Source organism: Nannochloropsis gaditana (genome assembly GCF_000240725.1).
Source record: "Nannochloropsis gaditana CCMP526 unplaced genomic scaffold scaffold838, whole genome shotgun sequence".
In the NCBI taxonomy this organism is placed as follows: domain Eukaryota; class Eustigmatophyceae; order Eustigmatales; family Monodopsidaceae; genus Microchloropsis; species Microchloropsis gaditana.
In genome coordinates this window covers 1-11744 of record NW_005803115.1, presented here as the reverse complement: position 1 = coordinate 11744, position 11744 = coordinate 1, and the positions used below count along the sequence as shown (strand labels likewise).

The 11744-nt window shown below is 55.8% G+C and overlaps 3 protein-coding genes and 1 pseudogene across 3 annotated transcripts; 3 read left to right on the top strand and 1 right to left on the bottom strand.

The window, feature by feature from the left end:
* Positions 1 to 3770: 3770 nt before the first annotated feature.
* Positions 3771 to 5491, top strand: NGA_0437801 (uncharacterized protein; the record flags this gene model as incomplete). Its single annotated transcript, XM_005853544.1, has 2 exons — positions 3771 to 5219; positions 5398 to 5491. Exons 1-2 carry the CDS (start codon positions 3832 to 3834, stop codon positions 5489 to 5491), a joined length of 1482 nt encoding a protein of 493 aa, XP_005853606.1. The 5' UTR covers positions 3771 to 3831.
* A 1305-nt stretch (positions 5492 to 6796) lies between these two features.
* On the top strand, positions 6797 to 7442 carry NGA_0437901 (hypothetical protein; annotated as a pseudogene).
* A 1268-nt stretch (positions 7443 to 8710) lies between these two features.
* On the bottom strand, positions 8711 to 10130 carry NGA_0670320 (uncharacterized protein; the record flags this gene model as incomplete). Its single annotated transcript, XM_005853545.1, has 3 exons — positions 9813 to 10130; positions 8937 to 9582; positions 8711 to 8736 (listed from the first exon to the last, which is right to left on the bottom strand). Exons 1-3 carry the CDS (start codon positions 10107 to 10109, stop codon positions 8711 to 8713), a joined length of 969 nt encoding a protein of 322 aa, XP_005853607.1. The 5' UTR covers positions 10110 to 10130.
* A 466-nt stretch (positions 10131 to 10596) lies between these two features.
* Positions 10597 to 11706, top strand: ACIN1 (apoptotic chromatin condensation inducer in the nucleus; the record flags this gene model as incomplete). Its single annotated transcript, XM_005853543.1, has 1 exon — positions 10597 to 11706. A coding segment is annotated over one exon (1110 nt), but the record flags the coding sequence as incomplete, so codon positions are not given.
* Positions 11707 to 11744: the final 38 nt, after the last annotated feature.

Genomic DNA, 11744 nt, shown 5'->3' with positions numbered 1-11744 from the left:
TCCACCGCCTTTCCCCCCCTCGTCCTCCCCTCCCTCGACCCCTCCCTCCTCCAGACCCTGCTTGCTTACCTCGGAGCCATCGACAAGGCCGCGCGGGGCGTCCCAGCCCCCGCCCGGGCCCTGCCCAGTGCCCGTCTCAGTCCCGACGAGCGCAAGGCGGCTCGTCAAGCCGCCAAGCTCAAGCAAAGGGCTGCGGCAAGGGCGGTCCGTCAGGCCTCACGGCGCGCCCGGCATGCGGCTCAGGCGGTGACGCAAGCCGCCGAGGAGGCGGGCTACCCCTTCCCTCCCTCCCTGCAGCTGCGGGACTATCCAGCGTTCCTCACGACCGCCATGGCTGCTGCGAATGCGCTCGCCGCTTCCGCAGCAGGGCGAGGCGGAGAGAGAAAGAAGCAGGCGGAGGCAGGGGCGCAGGAGGGGATACAGGAAATTTCCTCCCTCCCGCCCAGCTTCCCTCCCTTCCCCACGAACTTCGACCCTGTTGCTTACACCTCCAAAATGGCAGCCGTCGTGGTCGAGGTCGGTGGGCACGGGGGGGAGAGAGGAGGCGGCATGGGCTTGGCCAGTGCCTTGCGAGGACTGGCTTCCATAGACGCTGCGGCCAGCGCCAAGACGCTCAATCGGAAGGCCGGAGAGCAGGAGGGAGGGAGGAATGGGGGAGAGAGAGGGAGGCAAGCTGGGAGGGAAGACGAGGACGGCGGAGGTGCGAGGGCGGGGTCGAGAAAGAGGAACAAGCTGGATTTCTCACCGATGGGCGATTCGATGCGGGTCCGGGTCCGGGTGCGAAAGCGTCTTGCTACGCCTTCGTGGACCTCTCCGCTAATGATGGTCCGCCTCCGTCGTCAAATGGGAGGAGAGGGGGGAAAGGAGGGCGGTAGAGGCGACGGGGGGAGGTGGGAGTGCCTGGCCCCTGCCCCCGAGGAAGAAGAGGAGGCGGCGAGGAAGCGGAAGTGGTTTGGTCCGAGCTTGGTGCTCCCGGAGCGCGCTCTCTACGCATTCGAGATGGTCACGCCCTCAGAGATGGCAGCCGCCGGCCTGGGGGTGTTGCCGGTCGTGCCCGAAGGAAAAGAAGGGAAGGACGGGGCCGGGGCGCCTGGCGGAGGAACGGGGCCAGACTGGGGGGCAAAGGCGGTTCAGATCAAGGAAAGGACGCCAGCGACGGGCTTCTCGTCCGGAGCTCGTTCGCCCGTGAAGGGTCTCATTGGCGAGGGGGTAGAAAGCAAAGGACACCTCCCTCCCTCCCTTGCGGCTGGCATCGGCAAGGCGGGGAATTTCACAGCCCCCGCCCAATCCTCCCGAAAGAGGAAGCATCCATCGGCGGCCGACGGCAAAGGTCTTGGGACGGCCTCCTCCTCCACCTCCAAGGCGGCAGGGCCTGGTCCCCCGCTTGCCTCGCGCCCGCACTCTGCACTTCCTCTGCCAGCCACGGCGGCCGACCTGAAGGCGGAGCCTGGAGAGACGGCCAACTGCGGGCCTGGGCACGTGAACGTTGAGGTCTGCTGCATATGCCAAGAGGAGACAGAAGAGGAGGAAGCGCCCGGGCGGGAAGGGGTGGGAGTGGGTAGCGCCTTGGCGAAGGAGGGGTCCCGAGTAGAAAGTGGGAGGAAGAAAAAAGGGCGAGCGCCAAATGCGCTGCTCCTCTGCACTCACTGCCCCCGGGCGTACCACTCCCGATGCCTGCACCTCAAGCACTTGCCCCCCGACCCGGCCATCTGGCTTTGCGCCGAGTGTCGACTACCGGAAGACGAGCCGACGCGGGCCCTGGTGGAGGAGCTCGGACTAGAAGCGACGCCGGAGCGGGATGCCAAGAAGATTTTGCAGTTTCTGCTCAAACACGAGCTTTCAGGGGCTTTCTGCGAGCCTGTGGAAGTGGAGAAAGTGCCAGACTACGCCGACTACGTGCGAGAGGCCATGGACCTCCAGACGATTTGGGACAGATATTTCGGGAAAGGAGGGAAGGCGGTGGCAGCGGCGGAAACGGCAGGAACAGAAGGGGACACCGTGAGAAGAAGGAAGAAGACTCGGGATCCTGGTGGCGCAGGTGTGACAGGCGGCAGCCGAACCGAAGAATGCGGCGAAAGCATGGACGAAAGCAAAGCGAGGAAGCAGGAGGGTGGACTGGACGGTGACGGTAGTGATGGAGGGGTAAGGGTAGCAGGATTTCCCCTCGTGGACTTTGTCTGCGACGTCCGGCGCGTGTGGTTCAACTGCGGAATGTACAACGGTGTGGGGAGCGTGTACTGGGCAATTGGAGAGCTGCTATCTCGTTGCTTTGAAAGAAATGTTGCTCAAAGGCTGATGAGATATCTTAGTGAAGGGGAGAAGAGAAGATTGGAAGTTCGAACTCTGGAGATGCGAAGGCAGGGCGTACAAGATCTGCAAACACTCGAGGCGGCCGGACGCATTCCAGAGGACTACAGAAATGGGATGGGGCTCCTTGAGAAGACGAACAGAGGGGCAAGCTTGGAAGGCGGGGAGGAGGGAGAAAAGAAAGGTGGCCTGTATGAAGGGACAAAGAGCGGGACGCAGAGAAGCCAGAAGGCAAGGGCAGAGAAAGGGGAGGGCTCAAACGGTAAAAAGGGGAAGGTGGAAGACATTGAGCTACAACATCAGCGCGATTCACCGTCTTTTGTGGCGAAACAGGCAAGGCATGGTGACTGGAGCGAATCGAGGGCCAAAAAACGAAGCGTCCGCACCGCGGACACGAGGGGTCCCAAGCAGAGAGGAAAGTAAAATTGATCAAAGATGTAGAAAGTACGAATAAAAATACCACGGGAATCTTAAGTCCTTCTTTCAATTTCTCTCACATTTACGTCTCTTCGTGCCATCCCATTCAAGAGGAATAAACCGAGAGGAGCAAATGAAGGGAGCCTTCTTCAGAGGAGGCGTGAGATGGGCCCTGCCGGAAAGATGTTCCCGAGCTTTTCCAGATCAAGGCGAAAAATTTTACGATCCTAAAACAGTCCCAACACAACGGACCGGCACAATAAAAGCTTGGCGAAGGTCCTTATAGAAACTGTTGAAGACTTGCAAATGCGAGTATACATTGCAATCGTGAGCTTTGCCCCAGGGAAAGGACGTAGCTTTTATTTAGGCGGGTCCGCGGGATGTGGACGTGGCTGTGTTGAAGCTGCTGCACCGCCATCCGTCGCTTTTTTCCTCGAGACTTTTCCTGGCACTTCCCCCAGATAGAATCCACGCATCGAGGCAACTCTGCAAGTGCTTGTGTCGTGATACCTTTATAAAAAGCTGATTATTTGCAGCATGCTATCAGTGCTTGAGCAGAGATAACGATCGGAACGAGAGATAATGTGCGCACCCGCCGCTTTGCCGCTTTGTGTCTTCACTTGTACTTCATCTCAGGCAGTAATAGATCATCCCGACGTCGTCGTCGTACTTTGTCTCCCCGGACGATCTCATTGCATTGTCTGGAATCCGGTCCATTACGGCACAAAAAAAGGTAGACACGCGCAAGTGCATTCTTTGAGAAAGTAACCACCTGCATCTCCACTGTATGGACGTTTTAAAGGTGTAGTCATAAGTCTACACAACTTTGCTACCTATCAAGGTTTTCCTAGGTATACAATTCCAAACCAGGCGTCTTGCAATTATTTATGCCCTCACATGCGATTGCCTTGTAGTAGATTTAGAAGGAGTTGGTGCAGAGTCTAATAATTACCCCATAGGCAGCCTCGGGGACGGCGCTCTGTTTTGTCATGCTTATTCTCCTCGACGCTTATCGTGAGTTCTTTTTTTTGGGACACATTACTCTTACAGTGGAACAGCTTTTCGAAGGCCGACCATCTTAACCCTTCCATTATTTGCTGCATCAACATGTTGCGGGCCTTCTTACTCGCTGGCTCGACGGCCTTAACGGTCGCACAGCTCCGTGGGGTCACGGAAACAACGTCTTCCTTACCTCTGAACAGGCGGCTTCCACAGGCAGACCCCAAGGACGCCTTCCCTGAGGGCCCCGACGTGACGTGCTGGGACTACACGATCCCAGGAGAACCCGGAGGGGAGATGACGGCGGCGGAGGTCTGGTCGAGCAAAGACACGGCCTTCCCCCCCGGCTTCGTGTGGGGTGCGGCCACGGCGGCCTACCAAATCGAAGGAGCAGTAGCCCAGGACGGCCGACAGCCCTCCATGTGGGACACCTTCGTTCAAATTCCGGGGAACATCGCCAACGGCGACACCGGGGACGTGGCGTGCGACCATTACAACCGGTACAAAGAGGACGTGCAGCTGATGAAGGACATGGGCTTGCAGTCGTATCGGTACTCGATCTCCTGGTCCCGCGTCTTGCCAGAAGGTCGGGGCGAGGTCAACGCGAAGGGTTTGGAGTTCTACAAGGACCTGACGGACGAGCTCCTCGCCAACGGGATCACGCCCGCCGTCACGCTTTACCACTGGGACTTGCCGGAGGCGCTGTCGAAGCAGGGCGGGTGGCTGAACGAAAGCACCGTTGAGGCATTCGCGGAGTTCTCAGACGTGATGTTTGATGCCTTGGGGGACAAGGTCAAGCTCTGGTTCACGCTTAATGAGCCTTGGACCACCTCCATCGCCGGCTATGGCCAAGGGCAGCACGCGCCCGGTCTGAAGGACATGGCGGAGAACCCGTACCTGTCTGGGCACAACCAGCTATTGGGTCACGCCGCTGCTGTCAAGGTTTATCGGGAGAAGTACGCAGCGACTCAAGGCGGAAAGATCGGCTTGGTCCTGTCCACGGAATGGAAGGAGCCTCTCTGCCGCAGCCAGGGCGACAAGGAGGCAGCGGAGCGGTCCTTGATCTGGTACCTGGCCTGGTTCGCAGACCCCATCTACAAGGGCGACTACCCAGAGGCGATGAAAGAGCGAGTGGGGGACCGGCTGCCTGTGTTCACAGAGGCGCAGAAGGCGGACTTGAAGGGGTCCTCCGACTTCTTCGGCATCAACCACTACGCGACCAACCTACTCCAGGACCCGACAGAGAAGATAGGCGCAGGGAACTATTTTGCGGACCTGAACGGGTGGATCATGATGGACCCTCGCTGGCCCATGGGCGACGCCTCCTGGCTCTCGGTCGTCCCCTGGGGCATGCGGCGCTTGTTGCGCTGGATCAAGGAGCGCTACGATGACCCCGAGATTTACGTGACGGAGAACGGACTCTCGGTGCCTGGCGAGTCAGAGATGAAGCTGGCAGATGCTTTGAATGATACAGAGCGTATCGACTACTTGAATGGGTGCGTGAAGGGCAGGAGCGTGGGGTACTTTGTCTTGCCCTCTTGGTCACTCTCTTCGCACGCTTGAATCAACGTCAGCCTCACAAGCTCTCATGCCTTTTTCATCGCCGCTGATTTGCGGTTTCTCCTCTTGAATCTTTATTTGTGTTCTTTCCCCGTTTGCTCCCATACTTTTCAGGTACGTGGCCGAAATCTGGAAAGCCATCCATTTTGACAAGGTGAATGTGGCAGGCTACTACTACTGGTCGCTGATGGACAACTTTGAGGTATGAGGAGAGGAAGAGAACAGGAAGATTGCATCTGGCTATCACATTGCTAAATTTGACGACACAGTTACCTGTCCTTACACGAGGGAGTATTGGACACTCATTGGCATGGAAACGCTCATCGTCATACTTTATTTTTACCTACAGTGGGCGGACGGGTTCGATGTTCGCTTTGGGCTCATACACATAGACTACGATAATGATCAGAAACGTACACCCAAGAAGTCAGCTGAGGTGAGAGATTGGGGAGGGAAAGGGTGAGCAAGAGAGGGGTTCTACGACTGTCGCCGGATCTATTTTTAGGTACAGGAGTCAGGAAAGGAGATACTATGTCAAAACTAGCCATGGCTCGCATGCGGCTTTCTCGTCATCTCACGTGACACGTATAAATATCTCTTGCGTCAGGTCTACAAAAACATGATTGCCAAATACGGGGGCGCGGCAGCAACTGCCACGGCAGCGAAGCCTGTAGAGTCTGTTGCAGGTTTGAGGGATGACAGTCTGTAGAGCATGAGAAGGGATGTGTAGGAGTACTTCGACCGTACAAGAATCTTACCACTGGGATGAAATAAAGGGATACGATTAGCGAAGCACACAGTCGGGTGCGCTTTGATGTGTTGTTGTCAAGATAGTAAATGTACGCGACGATCATGGAAGCCAAATGGGATCATAATATCAGTTATTACTGGTGTTGGTACCCTGCTTGTATGTATCTTACTCTACAGCAGTAGGCTGATATTTTTATAGGTTTTTATTGTGTGGATCACCGTTACGGGTCACGTGTGCGGAGAGACACGAACCATGGAATTGAATTGGGCTGTGTGCACATGTGAAGCTTTTGGGAAGCATTGTGCACCGATATTAAAATAATTGGTGTATACTGAAATTAAAAAGATGGTCGAAAAAGTGCAGTGGGCATATTGAATGTATGCCCGATGTGGGACGAAGAAGGGCGTAGTAGCTTTGAATGCAGATTACCAGCACTTCGGCGCTGAATGGGTGGTGCCTTGCGGAAGCAGAAGCGAAAATTGAATTGAATTGATCCAAGTAAATCATAATTGATTACTTTTGGGACATCTGTGTACAAGGTATGCAAGATTTCTTTCGGCAAGTATTGCAAATTTATAATGTTTTCCGCTGCACGTTGTGAAAGGTGGTGGGGGTGGGGAGGTTCGAGAGGTTGAAGTTGAAGGGACAGTCATAGCGCCTGCTTGCCTAGGACGAATATTCGTATAACTAGACCCACCGGCGGCGACTTTCGCGTGCTTTCTGATTTAGTTCCTTAAAATGCTCTTTTATATATCATTGTCTCAGAGACGTCACCTTAATTCGCCCCAAGATGATTCCGTCCAGACCGCCGTTCACAGGCGGCAAATATCCCGGTATGTGTCTCGGTTTTGGTCATTGTTCCATGTGGGGTTTGCAGCATAATTTTTGCTCGATTCGTTTATAATGGTTGTAAACCTCGAATCGACGGATATTTTCGATCCAAGAATGGGTCAATAAGGGAGTCTTTACCTTATACATTCCCAAGTATCGCGATCCGATCGTTTAGCAACGCGAAGAAACCTGTGAAAGATCTGTTTCTTACCCGCCGTACACTCTTTCAAACTTAAATCAGATATCCATGCTGACGGTCCTGCAAACTCAGCGGCCTTCGACGGGGATATAGATACCCTCAAGAGTTTGTTGAAAGCACACGGGCGACGCTCCGTTGCCTTTGCCCCACGCGGCCCCTACTCGTGGAATGCCCTCATGGTTGCTTCCTTTGCCGGACAAGTAGATACAGTACGCTTCCTTATTGATGAAGCTGGGTTTTGTGTCGAAGAGCGAGACACTTGCTTGCGGACTCCCATCCACCTGGCCACCAAATCAGGATCCATCTGCGTCGTCCGCCTTCTGCTCGAACGAGGCGCAGATCCTGACCACATGGACGAGGCTCAACGGACAGCTTTGATTTATGCCGCAGCCGCGTATAACGTACCGTTATTGAGCTGTTTACTTGACGGAAACGCAGACCCAGACGTCACAGATCAGTCTCTTCGCTCTTGTTTGCACTACCTCTCTGAAGGGGGGTACAGTCACTGTGGGGGGGGGAGGGGAGGGATGTGCGGGCGGGTCGGCCACGAATTAGCGGTGGAAAAAGGCGTCAAGCGCTTGCTTCTTTACGGTGCACAGGTGGATATAGGGGACCACGCGGGTCACACGCCCCTGCACCTCGCTGCGGCGTCGTCTAAGGTGAACGTAGTCTCACTTTTGCTGGGCCTAGGGGGCGCCAACCCGTCTGTGGAGGACAAGGAGGGCATGACGCCCCTAAGTTTGGCCAAAAACAAGATGGTGGAAGAGATGCTAGAAGCTGCACCTTACCAAGCATATCAGCTGGAGAAAATGCGGTGTCTTGTTGGATTGATGGGGACGGAAAATAAGGAGGACGGGCAATATGGCAAGCTAGGCCGGGTCTTGACGGATGATGCTCATGCAAGAGAAAGCGAAGACCGTGCGACAACCGCGCCGTCCCTTATCTATACCAATGGCAAGCTCGCGCGGCCTGCAAAAGCGGTGGAGCGGGTGCGGCACCTGATCAGCCTGCGCCGACAGACACTAGAGCCCCCGAGGCCAATGCCCCGCGTGCATTTCCACGGTCGAGGCGAAGACGGACCACGGCGCCCAGTGCACCCGATTCCTGACTTACCTGTCTGTGTTTTGCAGCTAGCAGTGCAGCATATGAATGGGGACTTGTTCAAGGAGCTGCTGGGATTCCTCTGGTCATGGAGGCTGCCGGGGTGAGGATCGAGGGCGACGACTTGAAACGCCATGGTCAAGAGAGCGAACGAAAACTCGAGTCGCGCCAAAAGCCAATCAACCTTATGGCAGTGCCGTAAGCAGCATGGTACACAGGTCGGCGAGCGCGACCTAGAGACGGCGTGACGCTGCGGGCTCTGCCGAGCTATATGATGTCGAGTCTCGGACGTTGCCTTGGCGGGAGCCAGGAACATGAACCCACAGCAAAAGAATTGAGCGAGCTTCAGAAGATACACTGCACCGATAGATGGAAACTGAACTCTCAATTTAAATTTCTGCTCGTGAACATGCATACTAGCAGATTGGAAGGAAGGAGTTCTTTCTGCTTCGTACTTCTGACTGTCAGAAATTGCTGTTTGGCTCCTTGATGACCCTTCAAGGCGCATCAACTCAACGTATACACATCGATAGTCATCAATCATGTCAGAAGGATGTCGATATAAAGGCTCCTGTAAATCTCAGCCATTTTCAGAAACAATTTTGATTCGCCTGGCACTACATTTGCAAATTTTTCTGGTCTCATTAAATCTACAAGCCCTTCATGTACTTTAAACCAATTTTTCCTCTCTTTCTCCAGAGATACCCCTACCCTTCTCTTTTTCCGCCCGCAATAAATGTTTTAATCGTCCTTGCTTTTTTTTCAACGCACTCAATTCCAGTTCTTCCGCGCGTATCTCATCCACTAAGCCGTGCAGATGCTCCAAAATCTGATCTAGATACAGTTCGTATTCCGTCACATGAGGAGGAGGAATGGCGCGTGCGAAGTCTGCCAAGCCGGGACGCATAGAGGGGATAACTGGGGAGGGCATCCTTGCAGAGGGTTGGGAGGTTCTCGAGGGGAGTGACGAGTGCGGGGAGAGCAATGACGGGTACGTGCCCCCTGTGTAGGCCTGGTACTCGGCGGTAGAGTCGTGTGAGACATTTCGGACCTTGAGAAGATGCGTTTGGTAGGCGAGGGACGCACTCTCGGAGGAAGAAAAGGGAGCAGCAGGAGAAAGGTAGTGGCAGGCATATGAAATGCCCTGAGCCTCCGAGGAGGATCGCAGGTCCAGGGAGAACACGATTAGCACTGCCGGAAAGGCTAAAGCTGGATCCTTTCCTCGCCTATCTAATGTCGTCCCGCTGCTGGATTTCTTTGCCTCGCTTGGCGTCCTGCTCTCTCCCCGGAGAGCTTCAGCATCATCTTCTCGCGATGTGGACCTCAAGTAGTCACCCAAATGCCTCAGTATGGCCAGGTCTCGCAAGCTTGGCTTGGTGCTTGCCGTATTTCGAGCCACATACCAGCCAACCATCCTCTGCGAGATGGCGCAGATGCGTAAAAGGGAATAAGGGGCTCAAGACGAAGATGCTCCAGATTCGTGACTCTTTCTCATCCTGTCCTCATCCTCTCCTATCACCCTTTTTACCACCTTTATCTGTCATATTACATCTTTTGTCACACATTTGGCCTTCTACTGTATCTCCTTGTCCCCTTCGAACCCCTTTTAACCTCTTTCTTTCTCAATTAACTCTCCAACAGACTTACATGTCGCCTATTAACTTCTGATGTGGCCTCGGCAATTTTTGTCGCGTTCATGGTTCCAGTCAGTGGTTCATAGAACGCGTCCTTTTGATTTGTGGACACATACCCTGTCACGTCTAATTGCAGGTCTGTGCGGTCCCTCGCTTCTTGTGTGTCATCCGTGACGGCCACGGTGTGGACAAGGGCATCCCCGAGCAACAAGCCCTCTGCACGCCGACCTGCCCGCTGCCCCACTACCTGTATGAGCGTAGCCAGAAGAGATCCAGCTATGCGCACTTCGCCCAGGGAAATTGAGCCCATGAAATGCGCCGCAAGTACCTGGCAATGTGGGAGAGCAGATGAGGCACAGGGTAGGAGGTCATGTCGACTGAAGAGCTATTGTAGTATTTGTGGGGGTGCGCCCCCCTCCAGGTTTACTATTTGAGACCTGGCGTGTTCTCCAGGGCCGTAATGAAAGACATAACGGTTTGCGTTGACGACGGGTCGTGCGTTCTGCAGAGTCCGCGTACCGTAAGCCCCGGCACGCACACAGGCGGCTGGGGGCTGGCTTGAGCGCGGAGAGAAGGCGGAGAGGAGTCTTCAGAGAAGAAGTCAACAGGATCGAGGGCACTGGAAAGGCGGGAAGTGCAACGCCCGCAGCCCGCCCATCGAGGCAGTATATCTTTTGAGATACAATTGAGATCCTCATGGAACCCAGTATTTTGTTCGTACCCTTTCAGGTGAAAAACCAAGAGACGGACAAAAACGACATCACACCGCAGCACCATTTCTCATCCTATATAGTACCATGGCGCTGCCCACCCTGGAAACAATTAAGGGCATGAAGGTCGCTGAGCTTAAGAAGGAATTGGAGAAGCTCGATTTGCCTGTGAAGGGGCTGAAAGCAGACTTAATGCAGCGACTCATGCAGCACGTCGAGAAGGCAGCCGCCGCCGAGGAAGGGGGCAGTGACGACGTTGATGGCTTAAACGACAAACCGGAGCCCCAAGACGAGACTTTGAAGCCTTCTGTGAAGGCTATTGTCGAGGAGGAATTGGTAGGCACTGCATCGAAAGGTCCGTCTGGATCCTCGCGCGAGAAGGAGCAGGAAGGGGAGGTAATGGCGGAGGCTGCCCCGTCTGCCGTCCACCCAAGTCCCAGCCCCGCCCCGGCCAACCCCTCGGAGCTCGAGCACAATCCCGATCGAGGAATAGAGAAGGAGAAACCTTCCCATCTGACCTCGCCAGCCGAGGCCTCGGCGGCGCCACAAGCCGCTGAGCCTTCTGAGATCGGGAGCTCCCTGCGGCAGGTTGCGGATGCCCTGCCCTCTTCTCCCTCCTCGGCCACTGTGCCGAGCGAGTCAGCCCAGTCGTCTGACATGGCGGCGGCAGTGACCCAGAAGGGACGCGCTTCACCTGCCCCGATTGATGCTGAGGTGAAGAAAGGCACAGGTCCGAGTGAGACCGCCCTCCTGGCCAGGGAGGAGTCTCTGTCCGGCGCTGATGCCCCTGAGCCCGCCGCCGCCCTTGTGCCAGCCCCAAAGAATCCGAGAAGCGCCACCATCCGCGTGGACGGCTTCATCCGTCCCTTCCGCCTGGTGGCGGCCAAGGAGATGCTGGAGGAGCGGGGAGGGGGCCCTCTTGTTGGAGAGGATGGCATGTGGATGGATGTGATCAAGACGCACTGTTACGCCACCTTCCAGTCGGAGGAGTGCGCGGCGCGAGCACGGATTGCATTGCACAAGTACCAGTGGCCGGAGCGGGGGGGCGTCCTGACCGCCGATTTCTCGCCCAAGACCGCGGCCCAGGTTACGGAGGAGGACAAGCTCCTCAAGAAGGCGCGCGCGGCCTCCAGGCTCCAGGAAGGAGGGGACAAGACAGGCGGGGCGAGGCCGGGGGAGCCTCTGGCGGCCACGCCCCGTACGACTGCCCTCGAGTCTTTACCTTATACATTCCC